This window comes from Cotesia glomerata, linkage group LG3 (assembly GCF_020080835.1).
Source record: "Cotesia glomerata isolate CgM1 linkage group LG3, MPM_Cglom_v2.3, whole genome shotgun sequence".
NCBI lineage: Eukaryota > Metazoa > Arthropoda > Insecta > Hymenoptera > Braconidae > Cotesia > Cotesia glomerata.
The window spans coordinates 28,582,842-28,602,569 of NC_058160.1; the positions used below are offsets into that span (position 1 = coordinate 28,582,842).

General features: G+C 28.3%; 2 protein-coding genes across 4 annotated transcripts in view; both read right to left on the minus strand.

Moving 5' to 3' along the window:
* Positions 1-19,728, minus strand: part of LOC123261973 (TBC1 domain family member 19) — a 134,184-nt gene that overhangs the window by 10,112 nt on the left and 104,344 nt on the right. The gene's annotated exons all lie outside the window — the stretch shown is intronic.
* Positions 799-18,279, minus strand: LOC123261971. 2 transcript variants are annotated; one of them, XM_044723907.1, is made up of 6 exons: positions 18,075-18,279; positions 7,784-7,988; positions 5,850-6,761; positions 3,228-4,265; positions 1,304-1,333; positions 799-1,147 (listed from the first exon to the last, which is right to left on the minus strand). In XM_044723907.1, the coding sequence occupies exons 2-6, from the start codon at positions 7,893-7,895 to the stop codon at positions 1,068-1,070; spliced, it is 2,172 nt and encodes a 723-aa protein (XP_044579842.1). In that variant the 5' UTR covers positions 7,896-7,988; positions 18,075-18,279; the 3' UTR covers positions 799-1,067. The 2 variants fall into 2 exon arrangements, with proteins under 2 accessions (XP_044579842.1, XP_044579843.1); XM_044723908.1 differs by lacking the exon at positions 1,304-1,333 and having other exon boundaries at positions 18,075-18,278.

Below are 19,728 nucleotides of genomic sequence, written 5' to 3' on the forward strand. Positions count from 1 at the left end.
TTTACATAAGTGCTGACATAATTTACACAATAAAAAATTTTGCGTCAAAAAATTTTGTGTTAACAATTTTTATGTTAAATATTTAACACTTTTTTGTGTTGATTTAACAGAATAAGTGTTAAATATTTAACACAAAAATTTTCAACACTGTTTTTTGACGCAATGATGCAAAATTTTTTAATGCGTACCGCATAGACTGTAAATATTAATCAAATATTTCTGTTGATTTATAATTTTTTTAATTGGAAATTTTTTTAAATCGAATTTTTTTTTTGATAAATTTATTAATTAAATTTATAACTTTCAAAGTCAAAATAATAACTTGCAGAGTCAAAATAATAATTATTAATCAACAGAAATTAAAAGAACAAAAGCTAATAAATAATTAATAATTCCTCATTTGTTACAATAAATGATCGTAAAATCAACAATACATTAGTTGTAAGCTATCAATAGTAATTAATAAATGATAATTAATATTAATATTAGAATTAATTATAAATAAATAAATGAATGATGTACAATTGTTTGATTATGAGTGTGTATGTGAGAATAAGAATGCTAGAGATAATTTTATTAATGAAATTTATGAATGAATGGAATTATTGTAAGTAAAAATAACATAATAAATTAATTAATAACTTTTTTTTGTATTATATATATTTTTATTCATAGCACTTAATACTTTACTTTATTAAAAGCGTTTTTTTTAGTTTTATCAAATAAATAAATACATAACATTAAAATCTAAAATGCAGTTTCAGTTTCACTTCTTTCTTAAATATAAAATGCACTGTGTATAGTATAAAAAAATATATTAGAAAAATTACAAGTGGATATTCCACTAAAATAATTTGAACATTTTTTTATCTTTTGCTCTGTCCACGATAGCAACTGACGACCGCGGATGAACCGTGAGATTCTTTCGAGCTTAAATTAAATCGTCTTGTTAAATCATACTGAACTTACAAAGATCATTTATTAAAGTAAGTTTGAATAAATTGCAAGTAAAGAAGTTTAACGCGCGACTCGAAGAATCTCTTAGTTATTTTTTTATTAATTGACACTTAGTATCTAAATTGTCCTTTCCTGCCCAGGCCGTTGTGGTAGACTCTCAGCGGTGTATAACTTCCATTTCCATTCATACCTAAAATTAAATGAAACAATTAACACAACAAATAATAATTTGTACAGTAATTTTTTATCTAAATATAATTATTTAATTAATTATTAAGTAGAGAAAATTAATAATACAGGCAGGTAAGTGAGAGTGAATTTTTAATCTTGATTATTAAAAACTTACTAATCGCTTGTTCGTGTTGTTGTAAAGCAGCTAACCAAAGAAAAAGTACAAGTAATTTATAATAATCTTTATTATTAAGAGAATAAGAAAAAGTTTTTGTCCAGGATAGTCATATGATAAAATCGGTTTTTTTAGTGAAATTTAGTGTCATTGCAAAGGTCTTGATTTGAATTTGTGCCTTTTCAATGTTTCATATGCTTTTTTAAAATAGTTTATTTATTATGATAAGTATTTAGGCTGCTTTCGAAAATGCTCTATTTCTAGATACACAATTAAAAAATGACTTTGTATCTTGTGAACTATTGACATTTTTAAAGATATAAGCTCATCCCGATGTTACACTCATCGAGACCATTCATTCGAGTACCCACATCAATTTTTCATATATTTTATATATTTATATATTTCACAAATACCATATATATAAAATATATAAAAAATGCCATGTGGGTACTCAAATGAAAGGTCTCGATTAGTGTAACATCAAGATGAGCTTATATCTTTAAAAATGTCAATAATTAAGAAATGACCTTGTATCTTGTGAACTATTGACATTTTTAAAGATATAAGCTCATCCTGATGTTACACTCGTCGATACCTTTCATTTGAGTACCCACATCGATTTTTCATATATTTTATATATTAATATATTTCACAAATACTATATATATAAAATATATAAAAAATGTCATGTGGGTACTCAAATAAAAGGTCTCGATTAGTGTAACATCGGGATGAGCTTATATCTTTAAAAATGTCAATAATTGAGAAATGACCTTGTACCTGGTGAACTATTGACATTTTTAAAGATATAAGCTCATCCCGATGTTACACTCATCGAGACCATTCATTTGAGTACCCACATCAATTTTTCATATATTTTATATATTTATATATTTCACAAATACCATATATATAAAATATATAAAAAATGCCATGTGGGTACTCAAATGAAAGGTCTCGATTAGTGTAATATCAAGATGAGCTTATTTCTTTAAAAATGTCAATAATTAAGAAATGACCTTGTATCTTGTGAACTATTGACATTTTTAAAGATATAAGCTCATCCCGATGTTACACTCATCGAGACCATTCATTCGAGTACCCACATCAATTTTTCATATATTTTATATATTTATATATTTCACAAATACCATATATATAAAATATATAAAAAATGCCATGTGGGTACTCAAATGAAAGGTCTCGATTAGTGTAATATCAAGATGAGCTTATATCTTTAAAAATGTCAATAATTAAGAAATGACCTTGTATCTTGTGAACTATTGACATTTTTAAAGATATAAGCTCATCCTGATGTTACACTCGTCGATACCTTTCATTTGAGTACCCACATCGATTTTTCATATATTTTATATATTTATATATTTCACAAATACTATATATATAAAATATATAAAAAATGTCATGTGGGTACTCAAATAAAAGGTCTCGATTAGTGTAACATCGGGATGAGCTTATATCTTTAAAAATGTCAATAATTAAGAAATGACCTTGTATCTGGTGAACTATTGACATTTTTAAAGATATAAGCTCATCCCGATGTTACACTCATCGATACGTTTCATTTGATTACCTACATCAATTTTTCATATATTTTATATATTTATATATATTACATATATGTATATATGAAAAATATATCAAAAATGCATGTGGGTACTCAAATAAAAGCTCTTGACGAGTGTAACATCAGGATGAGCTTATATCTTCAAAACCGTCAATATTTAAGAAAGTACAGTGCAATTTAACCAAAATAATTATTTAATAAACCAAAATTTTATTCATTTATAGTTTACAAATCACGTTAGTCACGTAGTGCAGGATCGCTGATTATTTTTAAATAATTAATGGTCATTTAAATTTTTACAAACATGAAAAAAATTTTTTAAATAAAAATTACCTTGTACAATAGAAGGAGCAGTACGCGCATTTTGTATCGTCTGAGCATGACATTTGGGCTTAAGGATCCCGTGGTACAGAACGAAGTAAAAAACAGCAATCACAGCAGCAGACACGGCCATACATTGGTAAACATATTTTAGAGATAAAACTTCCGTGTCGCCGAAGTGGACATACGCGCCGATAACAGCTCCAAGACAGCGCCCGATGCAGAAGTGGGCAATCACTGGCAGCGCTTGAGCAGTGACCGTAAGGTTTCTTGGGATAAGGTGTCGCATATAGAGAATAGCAGTCACCCACATGATACCGAGAGTGAAAAGCTCCAACGCCTCGGAGACCAGCGCCCACCATGGGTCAGTTACCACGCTCAATCCAGCGAACCTGACGATGTACATGGTGAACGCCATTATAAGTAGATTGCTGTGGCCGCAGTAGTCGACAAGGTGTTCAGACTTCCAGAGGAACAAAAGTGCCGGCAAGGCACCGACTGTCAAGATTACACCTATCGCCAGCGAATCGCCAGTCAGTTCTGTGAGATAAAGCGAGAGGTAACTGTCCATCACGCTCCAAAGAGTACCCAGGACAATTAGTACCACCACCAGAGCTGCTGTCTCGCTGCCGTATCTTTTTACCGCGCTCATTGGTACAGCCAGCATTCCTGACCTTGTATGCCACCACCATTCTGGTGGACTCAGAGGCATTCCATTAGAAGACAGCGCTACTATTGCAGCGAGAATCATCATCGCGACGTGTAGAATTATCGGCAAAAGATATGCTGGTTTCGGAGCTATCAGGAGGTTGAGGTACCCGGCTAAAGGTCCAAATAGTGCGAAACCTAGTGACCCGAAGGCTAACTGTCTACCCACGTCACCTCGGCCGCAGGAAGTTTCTCTTGTTGCTATCACTATCGCTGCGTCTACCAATGTTACTGCTGCTGTTGGAAAGATATCCGCGATCGAACGGATTGTCAGGTACATCCAAAATGTCATATCTGGGTCACCGGCTACTTGTCTGCATTGATTTTCCGTGTGAATGCTACCTGCAAAGGTCAATAACGCCAAGTATTATTATTATACTCATTGAAGAAATGAAGATCACTTAAAATTAATTACAGGTTTAGCAGCTTTTATAAGAAATTAAAAAAAAAATTCATCTCTTATAAAGAGTAAAAATTTTTTTTTAATTAATAATTTTATTAAAAAAATTTATAAAAGTAGATTTTTTAAAATTAATTATACATAATTAATCTAATATTCTGTAATTTATTCACATCTTTTTTTTTAAATAAGGTAAAAGGCCCAGTTATTGACACTTGTAATTTTATTTTAATTAAAAAAAAAATCAACTAATAAATTAATAAATACTAGCAACCTTGCAGTCACTTTGTGACTGCGGTGATTTGTGAACTATAAATGAATAAAATTTTGGTTTATTAAATAATTATTTTGGTTAAATTGCACTGTACTTTCTTAAATATTGACGTTTTTTAAGATATAAGCTCGTCCCGATGTTACACTCATTAAAAGCTTTCATTTGAGTACCCACATGCATTTTTGATATATTTTTCATATATACATATATATAATATATATAAATATATGAAAAATTGATATGGGTACTCAAATGAAAGGTCTCGATGAGTGTAATGTCGGAGTGAGCTTATATCTTTAAAAATGTCAATAGTTCACAAGATACAAGGTCATTTCTTAATTATTGACATTTTTAAAGATATAAGCTCATCCCGCTGTTACACTAATCAAGACCTTTCATTTGAGTACCCACATGGCATTTTTTATATATTTTATATATATGGTATTTATGAAATATATAATATAAAATATATGAAAAATCGATGTGGGTACTCAAATGAAAGGTCTCGATGAGTGTAATGTCGGGGTGAGCTTATATCTTTAAAAATGTCATTAGTTGACTAGATACAATGTCATTTCTTAACTATTGACGACTTTAAAGATATAAGCTCATCTCGATGTTACCCTTATCAAGAGCTCTCATTTAAGTACCCACATGCATTTTGATATATTTTTCATATATATAAATATATAATATATATAAATATATGAAAAATTGATGTGGGTACTCAAATGAAAGGTCTCGATGAGTGTAACATCGGGATGAGCTTAAATCTTTAAAAATGTCATTATTTTACAAGATACAAAGTCATTTCTTAATTATGTATCTAAAGATAGAGCATTTTCTAATGCAGCCTAAGTACTTATAATAAATTGACCATCGGTGAGAATGATGTGAAACCTTGAAAAGGCACAAATTTCACTAAAAAAACCGATTTTATCATATGACTATCCTGAACACAAAATTTATTTTATTCTCTTAATAATATAGATAATTTTTTAGTTATAAATTGTAAGACAGTTGGTTTTTTTGAGAACATTTTCTTTTTTTAATTAAAATAAAATTGCAAGTGTCAAACAACTAGACCAGTGTCAATAACTAGGTCTATTCCCTTAAACTCATAATAAAAATATGAAATTCACTTGAATAAATTTACTCTCCATTCCGGCTACTGGACAGCAATTTTTTTTTTCATTGCTATGATACTTGTAGTTAAAAATAAAAAAAATTAATTGCAATAATGCAAACATACCTGGTAGCACAAACGGGTCAAGTATATCGCATTCAACAGAGCAAGTCTGATTAAATTTAGCCATATCAGCTTCCAATTTGCGTGGTATCCTACAGGTAAAATCTTCAGTGATTGGATAAGCGCACCATTCGTGTTTATTACGTGTATTACTGGCCTGTCTGAAGCTCGCATTAACTGGCAAGCTTCCTGTATCACTAGTGTAAACATGACAAACCTTACTATCACCCTCATGAAAACACAGATGAGGTGGTTCGCTTTTAGCCTGGATATAGCGACGTCGTTTGTGTTTTATCGGGACTTTAGTTCTCCATTCGATGTCTTCATTGCTCAAATCAGCGTACTGGGAATTGCCGTGGCCGTTTCCTCCAACGATATCGCCGCTTCCTTCATCGACACCCAGGACTCCGATGTCGGTGTTTGGAGGAACATCGATAGCTGGCATCGGGTTATTTAGGAATTTATGGTTCGGCCTGGGAACTATCGGATGACAAGCGTAGTTGCAATTTTTCAGGAGAATCGCGCAGACTCGGCTCTCGCTGGTCCAGTTGTAGCACGTGGAAAATTCATTTATGCGTTCCTGAAATACTGTCGCGCCTTCGCGGTTGCAGGAGAATCTAAGTGTGGGTCTGTGCTCTCGCGGAAGCTCTATTCTCTCGACGACGGGCACCAACAGCAACAGTGAGTAGACCACAGCCGACAGAAAACATACCAGAGCTATCATTATTCTCAAGTAGCGCCCGTTTGACGGCTTAGAGCCTTGACGAGCTGCTATCTTGTCCGCTACCGGTGCTGCTATAATTGGTCCTAATATCGCTATCACAGGCGATATTATTGACACCAGTCGCGTTTCTTCCATTGTCAGTCCCACTGCAATCATGTGGAGTGGAAGAAATGGGAAGAGACAGCCCATACCTGTAAGTTTTATCAATAAAATTCGATTAATTAATAAGCTCAAATTTATCAGGTGTCCTTTCATTTAAGTATCATTTTTATTAATCATTAATTTAGGAGATGATCATCTTAAAATTTTTAGACAGAAAAAAAAATTACTTGAATCAAATAAATAATTTTGAAGAAATTTATTTTTTTAATTTGAGTAAAAAAATTTAAAAATTAAATAAAAAATTTTTTTCAGCTAAAAAATTTTTGGTAATTGTTTACAAGTGTAAATTTTGCAGATTTTTAATAATTTTTAGAACTTTTATTAACAAATAAATTATGGCAAAAAAAATAAGAAAAAAAAATTGACATGTAGAAATTTTAAAAAATTAAAAATGCAATTTTTTTTAAATAATTTATTAATTAATGTCATTAATTATTTACAAGTGGGGCCCACCCTATTTTTGGCCATATTTAGGTGAAAAATTAACATTTTTTTTTATTTTTATTTTCTTTTTGATTTTGCTTGTTTTTACGCCGCATTTATGATAAAAAAATATCACGAAAGAAAAAAATAAAGATTTTGATAGCTTTTTTACCTTCAAAGGTTGGAGAAACTTTTGGCTTTCATATTTTTGGATAAAATTTCTATTTTATCTTTTTTTGATGTATATTTTTTTGAAAAGTACATAAAAAAATGAACAGTTTAAAAAAAAAGTTGAATATCACAATTTTCTAAAAAATTTATAAATTTTTTTGAAAATTTGTTAAAATTGTGACATTTAACTTTTTTTTTTTAAATTATTCATTTTTTATGTATTTAAAAAAAAATATATATATATCAATAAAATCAGAAATTTCGTTTAAAAGAATGAAAATTAAAATAATTGACCCCACTTGTAAATATTTACCAAAAATTTTTAAACTAAAAAGTTAAAAAAAAATTTTTTTTAAATCAAATCAAATTTTACTTAATTTAAAAATTTTTCATCTTGATTCAACTTAATTTTTTTTTTCATTGTAAAATTAAAATAAAAAAAAAAGTAAAATCTTACCACCAAAAAAAATAAATAGAAGGCACTTGAGGGATATTAAATTTGGATTTACAAATTTACGTGGTGGTAACTCCTTGATGGAGTCCATCGTTTCTATAGAAGCCATCGACATCTTGGCTGTCTTTTTAAAAAATTTATTTTTCTTTCTTATTGACCTAAATTATCCTCGTAATTTTCTTCTACAGACATTCTGGATCGCCGGGCCCTGAAAAAATACAAAAAAAAAAAAACATTTTTAATTTAAAAATAACACACGGAAGAAATAAGCTTAAAATGGGCGTTGATGCGACGAAAGAGAAATGAAATAAATAAGAGACTTTTAGTTTGAGGGATAATGATCCCGGAGCGGATGTCAGCATGTCTTATCCCATTGACCAAGACGATTAACAAGGCCTTTTACTCTAGTCATCATGCATCGCATCCACACACGCTGGTTATTAATGAAAGCGTCCTGTCCTGTCTTTGTATTATACCAGGGGGTCAGGAATTGCAGCCTGACGTAATATCCGTTTGTTTTTTAAAATTATATTAGCTAATCACTCGGTGTTTGTAAATTGCCAGCAAGGTTAGTGCTTATTTATTTTATTTTATTTTTATTCGCATTTACATTTCTTCTTTTTACAGTAAAATAAGTAAATAAATTCTCTGTTTGTTTTTATAATTACTGGCAGGTGTAATGCGCTCCCGTGGGTATCAGTGACTTGATTTACTTTTGTTGGGGTATGGTGCCAGTGTACTAGATATCATCTCACGTTGAAAATAATTGCGTCGGCTTAGCTGCTGCTGCATGACCAGCTATAGACGTTACGCCAAGTGTAACGAGAGCCATGCAGTGTGCTAAGAGGAAGGAACTACATGCTAGCACTGTGGGTATTATATAGAATAGAAGAGGTTAACGAACCACGAGCGATGTCACTTAGCCGATACAGGTGTAAATAACCACCACGGAAGCTTCCATGCTTTTTTCTGTCATCAAAGCCTTCCGATGTCAGGAAGTTTATTAATAAGGAATAATAAATAAATTCTTTATTCTTTACTCAATCATCACGTTGCATTTTTTAAATTATATTGTTGTTATTTTTATTTAAGATGCTTTAAGTTAAAATTTAATTTTGCTTTATTAAATTATGACTTTTGTTAAATTGCACTGTACTTTTTTTAACTATTGACGTTTTTAAAGATATAAGCTCATCCCGATGTTACACTCATCAAGAGCTTTCATTTGAGTACCCACATGCATTTTTGACATATTTTTCATATATACATATATATGATATATATAAATATATAAAATATATGAAAAATTGATGTAGGTACTCAAATGAAAGGTCTTGATGAGTGTAACATCAGAATGAGCTTATATCTTTAAAAATGTTAATAGTTTACAAGATATTTGTTGAATTACACTGTAATTTTTCAACTATTGACATTTTTAAAGATACAAGCTCATCCTGATGTTACACTCATCAAGAGCTTTCATTTGAGTATCCACATGCATTTTGATATATTTTTCATATATTCATATATGAAATATATGAAAAATTGATGTGGGTACTCAAATGAAAGGTCTCGATGAGTGTAATGTCGGGATGAGCTTATATCTTTAAAAATGTCAACAGTTCACGAGATACAAGGTCATTTCTTAATTATTGACATTTTTAAAGATATAAGCTCATCCCGATGTTACACTAATCGAGACCTTTCATTTGAGTACCCACATGGCATTTTTGATATATTTTTTATATATACATATATAATATATATAAAATATATGAAAAATTGATGTAGGTACTCAAATGAAAGGTCTCGACGAGTGTAATATCGGAATGAGCTTATATCTTTAAAAATGTCAATAGTTCACAAGATACAAGGTCATTTTTTAATTATTTATCTAGAAATATATCATTTTCGAATGCAGCTTAAATACTTATCATCATAAATTGACTATTGGTGAGAATGATATGAAACTTTGAAAAGGCACAACTCCAGGTCAAGACTTTCCCAATGATACCAAATTTAACCATAAAAACCCAATTTATCATATAAATCCACCGGCCACAAAATTTTGCTTATTCTTTTAATAATATAGATTATTGGAAATGAAGAAATTTAAATTCTCTTCAGTATCTTTAAATTTTCAAATACTTCTTTATTTCTTCCTTTAAGAATTAATATTTTCAGTCGTTTTTAATTTTTTTTTCTAACCAGAATAAGTAGAAACAAAAATACCCTTAATTTTGTTGTGATTGATTGATTGTTTAATTAATTTAAAATCCAAGTTCATTTTTTAATTAACTAAAAATAATTTAAGTTAAATAAACAGGTAAAAAGGGCGGAAAGCAAGAGATAATTTAAAAATTTCAGGATAATTATAAGTTAGAAAAAGTTTCCTTTGTGATTTATGACGGAGATAAAAGGAACCGACCAAGTAGAAGAATTGAAATGGAAAAAAATAAAAACCCGAATGGAGGTAACGATTTTGGAACTGATTAAAATCACTCGCGAATTTACTACGACATTGCGTGTTTGTTGATTTTATAACTTGGATAATTTATATGATAATTGTGTAATATGTTTATACTTAATACTTTATTTATAGAAATGACAAATTTAATAACAAGTTTTTTTTTTTTTTTTTTTCGATAGCCGTAAGTTTGTAGTATGAATACGTTATTTTTACTCTTTTTTAGGAGTATCTGATACGATTCCGGTTTTGCGTAAATACGCGAGCGCGTACTACTCGCAACCCACTTTCCTTGCGCGCTTGTATGTGTACACTCTTATTCATGACTATACAGCGTACATATGTCAATGCAAATATATACACCGCAGCCTGAACCATAATACTATTAAAATTAATATAATGTTGCATATATATTACATATATGTATAGAAAGAAACTTATTATGAAGTTTTTACTTGTTGGCTCTTCATAAAAAGTTACATTATGTTATGACGCTTAGTCTCTACACAGTAACATTACATATACATGTTAATATTTAAAGGGAAATAAAATTTGCTCACTGTATGTTGAGCTCTTTTTATTGTTCTTGAAAATGAGGGTCGTAAAAGTTGTTTTTACGAAAAGATTAGAAGCTTTGAAATGAAGAGAAAAAAATTTCTTGCACATAAAATTTTTTTTTTTTTAATGAATTTGCAAATTGGTAATAAATTTTTAATTAATAGCGCGGTGAAAAATTTACTATCATTAATAATATTATTATTATTATTTAAAATAAAAAATATTAAACAATAAATTTCTCTAGAATAATAAATATTTGAACCGTGAAAAAAATTTCTACAAACAGTTAAGTGTCGTGTGAATTTACATGGAAATAGTTAATAATATAGTTGATGTTCAGAGAAAGACTTTGGGATGACACACTTGGCACATAACTCGAAATTCCGCTACGTGTTATTTATTTCGCATTTTACTTCTTTCTTTATTACCATCATCATCACATTTAAATTTAACTCACTTTCACTCATTGTCAGCGCATTATTTTAATTAGTTTAATTCTACAATAGTTTAATTCTACATTAGTTTAATTCTACAACAAATTAAATACCGAAATGAAAATGAACTTATAGATGTAATTGTAATACTGTAATAATGTATATATTATACATCCACGTTTTAATTAGCAAATTGTCTAGGGGAAGGATGGGCAAAAAGGATATGTTAATTTAAAAATAAAATAACAAATATATATTATAATAATATCTACTCTTAATTTTGGCTATTAATTTTTTGGGTAATTGAAGTTTATAATTAAAGTAAAATAAAAATAAAAACAAAGAAATTCTTTTTCGAAATTAAAAAAAAAAAAAGTCAACATAGCACACTGATAGAAGGATTTATTTGTATTAAAAAAATATTTGTTAATAGTTAACAAATCATTTATTAGAGACCATCTTGGTATTTAAAATGATTTGTTTGTATTTAATAAATCAGATATTCATTTATTAAATATTAATAAATCTTTTTAAATACTAAGAAATATTTGTTAAGGACTAAAAAGTGGTCTCTAATAAATGATTTGTTAAATATTAACAAATATTTTTAACTATAAACAAATCCTTCTATGAGTGCAAAACAAATACTGATTGGAAAATACATGTTAATCGTGTAACAATCGTCGCAAAAATATAAACAGCGTCCCGAATATGAAGAAAAAAATCAAATCTGCATCGTTTTTAACAACATTAAAACAATCACTTTAAAAAAATTAAAATGTTAATTTTTTTCCTAAATTTCAATATTTATTTAAAAAAAAATCTCACAAGTGTGCAAAACCAATGCTTTATCGATAATGGTAAGTGTAGTTATAAAATAGATTGACAGATTGCAGTCTAAAATGTTTCTATCTAATGCCCGTCCGTCCCCTAACTCCATTTTAGAGAATCTTCTATTTTTACGAAAAAAAATTAGTTCAAAATTTATTATCACTTTAAAAAACAATTTAATATCTAATAGAGGTATAATATTTTGGTTTGGATCATTCAAATAGTTTATAATCAGACTATTGCTACATCAGAATGTTATAAAATCATCCTCTAAAAAATAAGGAGTTAGACCAATTGCTTACTAGACCGTCGATATATTGAAAAAAAACTTAACTTGATTCAAGCGAAAAATTCTTGAACCAAGAAAATAATTTTTAAGAGGATAATTGTCTTGAATAAAGACGGAAAGTTCTTTAATCAAGTAAAATTTCCTTAAATCAAGAAAAATTTATTAGTTCAAGAATTTTTCTACTCAAATTAAAAAGATTAAGTTCTTCAAAATTATGTACTTGATTCAAGAGAATTTTTTTTTTGTAGGCATAACTTATATTTATTTAGATTTTTTAATAAAAATTTTTTATCTAAGAAAATAAAACAATAACTAAACATGTAAAAATTATATAAATTTATAATAACAAACAATATTTAATAGAATTAAGCAAAACTCGCGAGGAATCGTAAACGTATTTTACATTTAATTACAATCATGCAATTGATTGAAGAACTGATCTACAAATTTAAATATGTCAATAAATATCTTTAAATTGAATTTTTCTGTGTACAAGTATTAAATTTTAATGAATAGAAGGTAATAGAGTATACTCGTTGTATTAATAAAATCGATAATCTGTTAATTTGATACATAATCTAATAAATTATTAATAAAATTTCATTCCGTCTAGTAGAATTAAAGTAGGTTAAACTAATGTGGAATAAATTCTGCGAATTAGATTCAATCAGGGCGATCAAAGTGTTATTTTACATTGAGAATGTGCAGATGCTCTGTGACGGGCTGCTATTTGAGGTAAATATAAAAATATAAATGATATCATTACATAGGTACTATACACATATACATACAATATGTAACATTATAAAAAGAAAAAAAATATTTAATAAAATTTTATAAATCTTGATAATCAACTAATGTTGAATTTTTATCTAAAATTTTATCATGTTAATTAATTCTAAATATTTTCTTCTACGTATTTAAATTATGAAATCATGGTATTATTTTTCAATTAATCTAATCTGATCTTTGATAACAATAATAAGTAACATAACGCGCTTGTTTTTGTTTTTCCTGGTCGGGAATTTTAATTGAAAACCCTCTAGCTACAAGTAAACCATTTAATTTCGATTTCATGTGAATCTCGATTGATTAAAAGAGATTTCAAGCGTTGATTATAATGAATTCATTTTAAATTGGTTTGATTAATAGACTGATGGAGAAAATTTTTACGTATTCACACTTTAACACTTGTGGTAATGATGATGACGACGATGACGATGTGCTTTTATAGAGAAATTAGTGAAACGAAATTATGAGACAAGCGTTTAACTAATTAAATTATAAATACATAATGATAATAAATAATAACAGGGATAATAGTATAATAGCAAATTCCCCGAGTAGACTAGACGAGCTGAGAGTGATAGTTAAATTAGGTTAACGAAGTCGTTGTTAAGTAAAATAAGTAACTATTTTTATTAAGTATCATCATTACTGTTAACTGCTAGTACTGTAGATATAAAAATTATTTTATTTTACATTCTTGGGCAAATAAAACCGATTAGAACTAAAATAACTCTGTTTATTTTGATACGCCGTTTTTTTTATAAAATTAATGATTGAGTGTCTATTTATGGCGACAATTTGGGTTGAAAAAAAAAGAGTTTACTTAATAAACCCTCTATAATTTTAATTTTATTATTAATATTTTTTTTATTTTATTTTTTTATTTATTTAGAGATAAATAAATTTATTAAAGAAGACATTTATCAGAGAAGATATAAATTTTATGTTATTCGCTCTTTGATTGCACGAAGAATTGAAATTACAGTTTAGTAAGAGTAAACATAAATAAAAATATGAAGATGAAGATAAATAAAATAAAATGAAAGAGAGAGTTTTGAGATCTTGCAGTGAGTGTTGGATTTTTATAGGCTTTGCCAGTCTGTATTATATTTCAGGGTCAGGTCTCGCACTCTTATACATTATTCTCACTTCATCTATTCTTGTCGATGGCGTTATGTACCGACAATAATAAGAAATAATAATAATGACAATGGTCATAATAAAGATAATAATAATAATAATAAAAAATATACAATACATAATATTATTATGTATGTATTATAGAGATAAAAAATGAAATGGCAACATGACATTTCAGGCTGTTGAAATTTTCGGGCATTGATTTTTTAAAATATTTTTTTTTACTAGAATAAAGAAGACAGAGAATAAAAGACAAACTTTCAGACGGAGTATTTACTAATTTTTTTTTTTAGTTTCAATTGCGAGTGGAAGTATCTTGAAATTTGTCAACTTTCCAGAATAAGAATAAGAATGAAACTTGAGTTTAAAGTTAAGTTTAAGTAGTCGGGCGTTTAATAGTCTAGTCCGTGATGGGAATGGAAGTTAAACGTAAAATTCAAGTGTAAGAAATAAGAAATAAGTCTATAATGAATTTACACGGGAAATGAAACCGGTTGAAATATATATTTTTTGTTTACATATTATTAAAATAAAGAAATAGTTAAAATTGGTACGTAACAGTAAATATAGAGTACGAGACATGTAATTTATTTAAGACTCAATGAAACTATTTAAAAATGTCAGGTGAATCTTGAAAGAAGATGACTTTTTTTTTTATTGAGTGTTCATTGAACCGACGGCGTTTGAAATTAGAAAAATAAAAACATTTAAATTAAAATAAAAATAATAATGGGTGACCGTCTCTTTTTTCTCATGCAAAAATTTCTCGCGACAAAAATTGTCAGCAATAATTTCTTGTACAATATTTTTTCACACAAAAACCATGATACAAGGGCCATGTTAATGTTTTCTTTTAGAAATAATTGTACTTAATTGTAAATAATTGTGAGAAATTTTTGCTGAGAAATTTCGGCGGGATTAATAAAGGCGGGGAGCCACAAAATATTTATTAACTGTTAATAAATATTTGTTAACTATTAATAAAAACTTATTGACTATTAATAAATGTATTTTTCTTCCGAATAAATATTTATTGAATGTTAAAAAATATTTATTTGGAAGAATAGTACATTTATTAATAGTCAATAAGTATTTATTAATAGTTAAATAATTATTAACAGTTAATAAATATTTTGTAGAGTGAATTATTTTGCTTGTAATGTCATATGATATGAAGATTGCTTATAAATAAAAATCATCTTTATAAATTATTTGCATTTATTATATCACATTATAATAATGTTTATTGTAAAATACCAAATTCTATTAGCTCATAATTATCCTAACTATTATTGTTATTAGTTAACAAAAATTTATTAATATTTAATAACTGTAAATAAATATTTATCAAATTTTATGATATTAAAATATTATTTATTAACAGTTAATAAAAGTTATTAAATATAAACAAATCTTTCCATCAGTGTGCAATGCAACGAATGCTGAGCAGAGAGTTTAATTGAAGAATACAATAACGATAAAAAAATAAAAAAAATCATTGAATGATTTATCGTTTGCATACATAAAACATAATGAGGATTCGTTACAGCTCTGGGCATCGATCAATCGAGATAGAGACGAAATATTACATCGGACGAATGAAATTATTCACAATAAAGTAACGGAACGAGAATTATAAAATAATTCTTGAGTTTTAGCGTATGGAGAGATAATAGGAGCTAAGATGGTACCTGGAGGAGAGAGTATAAAAGATCCGCGATGGAGGATGTGAAAATAAGTGTAAGGAAGAAAAAAAATTAAAGGAATTGTATAACGTACTTGGACACACACTCTTGCTCTTGCTCTTGGCTTGCCCGATTGAGATCATCTGAACATATATGTACATATATATTGTACGTATATGGTATGTGGTGTATATATGTATAAGATACCTGGAGAAGATCGAGAAAGAAAAGAAAGATAAAGAGAAGGGGCAAAGGACGCCGTTAGATCGAGATTAATACCTGGCTTTTTATTATTTAAACTATTATTATAACTTAGTAGTAATTTTTAGTTATGTTCAATCGTTAAAATTTTTTATTCTGTTTATATTTTAGTTTTTATTATTTCCGAGACATTTTTTAATGGGGAAAATATCGACTTGTTATCGTAAAAGTTTATGTCTGCTATCCGTTTGCTTTTCATTGGATGGATACTGTACTTGTGCAATTTGCGAGTGTCAGAAGACTGCGATAGTATTCATTCAAGTTCACTGAATGTGAAGTAAGATACGGTATTTGTGACGATTGACGATATAAAAGACGCTGATAGACTAGAATATTTCGTTAAATTTACTTGATAAATTTTAATGATTTCAAATTTAATAAAATCAATAAATTTTAATTCCCTTACTGTTTTATTTATTAGCCTAAAAAATATTTAATAACTGGGACAATAGAGATCTAGGACGCTGGAAAAAATTTATAGAACGGTATTTTTATTGATTTATGATCTTAATTTAGTAATTTATTTGAGAGTTAATTATTGAATTTATTTTGTTCTTTGGATTTAGTATCGTTATTTATTTTGAATTGCGACGGAATCGAGCACGATAGGACCGGGTGGTACAGCGGATCGATACCTGAAGAACAGGTGTTGCAAATTTAAATTTAAATATTTTTTTTAATTCGAGTTTCAGTTAATAAAATAACACGATAGATAATATTGAGAAAAAACTAGGGCAATGTAAAGAGGATTTAGTGATTAAAGAAGCTTATGATGCACATCGTTAAATAAAAAAATCAACAAGGACAAGCGAATTTTGTATTTAAGGATTTAAAAAAAAAATCATCTTTAAACAAGAAAAAAATTCTTGGCCCAAGAAAATAATTTTGAAGAGTTTTATTGATTTGACTCATGATGAAAAATTTTTAAATCAAGTAAAATTTACTGAAACCAAGAGAAATTTTTAGCTTAAAAATTTTTTTAGTCAAATTAGAATAGTAAAATTCTTCAAATTATTTACTTGATTCAATAATCACGAGAACTTTTTCAAAAATTGACCGATTGGGACCACACCTAATGGAAAATTTTTGTTTTTTAATGTAGTTTTTAGAAAAAAATTTCGAAAAAATTTTCAGAAGCCTAGATCTATGAAAGATTTCGGTTGTTTCGAAATAACTGTCATTTTTTCAAAGTCCGACGCCTTTAATTATTTTTTTACTCCAAAAAAACTTTAAATAATTCTGCAAAAATCCACGCAAGTTTCAAGATGTGCCGACGACAATCACCTTTATTTTTTTCCGTGTAAATATAACTAAAAAAAAAAATATGTGCCCCGTAAAATTATTCATAGGACACTCGCAATGACGTCATTATATGTAAAATAAGTGCTGGTAGATAAGTCCTTTTAATAGACGTTTGATTACAAGTGAGGGTTACAATTTCCGTCAATAGTCTAGTTGCACGCCGGGAGTAAAGCCCCAGGGATTAAAGCGCAAGAAAATACCGAGTTGGATAGATCGTGACAGATCAATCACGGCATCTATTCTCTCTGTACAGTACAAGTACAGTGCTCATAAAATCTAATCTCGAGCGCGCTGTAATTTCACGGGAAGTCAAGTGTAGTAAAGTAATATAACAACGTCCATCATCATCAATATTAGTGTGTTATTAGATTCCGTGGTACAGATAATCTAAGCGCAGATGTTCCGTTCAAGGATAGTCATGTTATGAGCAAGGGGATGTTTTGTTCTCTCATCCATAGGCATTTACGGTTCAATTGGTTTCCTTAAAATTTTTGGTAATAAAAGTTGTAGTTTTTTAATTTAGAAATTTTTAGCTTACCGTTTTACGAGCGAAAAAACTCTTCCATCGTTGAAAAACAATTATTTTGTCAATAAACACAGCACATATTGATACTTGTTAGTTAGTAATCAGTCGTGGAAGTTTTTGTTTAATACAGCCAGGTGTTGTCAGTTCAAAAACATCAATCATAGGTATTGGACGTAAATTCTCTCAAATCCAACGGGAGACTGTTGCGTCCCGGCGGGAAAAATCGGTTGCTTGGCTTCAACCCCCACTACGTTTAATTATTTACACGCATGCGCACCGTTTGTTACTAACAGTTTCCACGCAAAATTAATTCGCATTAAACTTTTAAAATACCTGTTATTAAACAGCAAATTTAATTAAACCATTAAGTTCAAACTTTCCAATAAATGTATACCAAAAAATGGCTTTTTTAATCTAAAAACGCGCGCAGGAAAGCGTGGGCTTATGCTACACTAGAGGACGGCAATTAGGTTGCTAAATTACTGTGAGGATTTTAATTCCAATGTTGATCTTCTTGGACTGAGATTAACAAGTCATTGTTTGGAATAATTCGGTGGTTAAAGAGAAAGTTTGCGAAATTTATATGTATTTAATTTTGTGTTATTCTTATTTTTGGGGGTGAAGGGTTGACAGCGGAAGTGCTGTGACAGAATTGTATGATTACCTGAATTTGCATGATAATAAAATGCTATAGACCACACACCTGGTTCCAATGGGGTCGTTCGTATTCTGACTATCACCTGCATTTAATATTACATTCAATTAGACTCGTGATAGAATTTTCAAGTATTGAATGTTCATTTATAATTTATAGTTCTCTAGCTCTTTAACGACAGAAAAAAATTAATAAAACGTAAAGAGGATTTTAGTTAGTTTAAAATCGTGGAAATCTGTGAAGAAAAATTTTTTTGTAGCTTAAAATATCTTGGAATATCTTATACAAGATAAATTTTCAATAAACTTTTGTATTCTTCTTGGATTAATGTCATTTTTGTGGTTTCGAATTTTATGAAATTATCCCAGATTACTGAGAATTCTATAGTATTCAACATCAAAGTATATATTTTAAGTAAGCGGCTACCCTAAAAATGAAGGAAATTTCTATAGTATCTTTGTCAACAACTCACCTTTAAAATTCATATTATTTCTGAGAGGTATAAAAATTTTTTTATATACTTTGTTAGTAATATTTTTCCGTTCCATAGCATTGATCCTATTAGTGTTTTTCGAAATTATTGTCATTTCAAAGGTAAAAATGTTTTTTAAAATTATCTAAACATAATTATAAAGATAAATTTATTATCAATATTTTACAGTATACTGAAAAAAAAAATTCTTGACTTGAGTGTTAGTTTTGTTATCTCAAGAAAATATTAATGAAATTTAATTTAGCATATATTTAATAATTTTAAAATTCTATAACAAATAAATTATGGCAAAAAAAAATTATAAAAAAAAAATTGACCTGTAAAAATTTTAAAAAATATAAAATACAATTCTTTAAAAATGAATTTTTTGGGACAAATTTTTTTGTTAAATAAAATTAAAAACTTGTTAAGTGACTGATAACTTTAATGTCATAAATATTGAGGAAGATTGAAAATTTCTTGAATGAAGTCATAGTTTCTTGAGTCAAGAAAATTTCTTCTTGCTCCAAAATAACTTT

What these genes read in the sequence shown, in the direction of transcription:
- LOC123261971 (XM_044723907.1), bottom strand. Translation starts at nt 7,895, where the DNA reads ATGTCGATGGCTTCTATAGAAACGATGGACTCCATCAAGGAGTTACCA. An exon ending in TCTATTTATTTTTTTTGGTG is followed by an intron (nt 6,762 to 7,783) that starts GTAAGATTTTAC and finishes TAAAACTTACAG; the next exon opens with GTATGGGCTGTCTCTTCCCA. An exon ending in TGCTCCTTCTATTGTACAAG is followed by an intron (nt 1,334 to 3,227) that starts GTAATTTTTATT and finishes TTCTTTGGTTAG; the next exon opens with CTGCTTTACAACAACACGAA.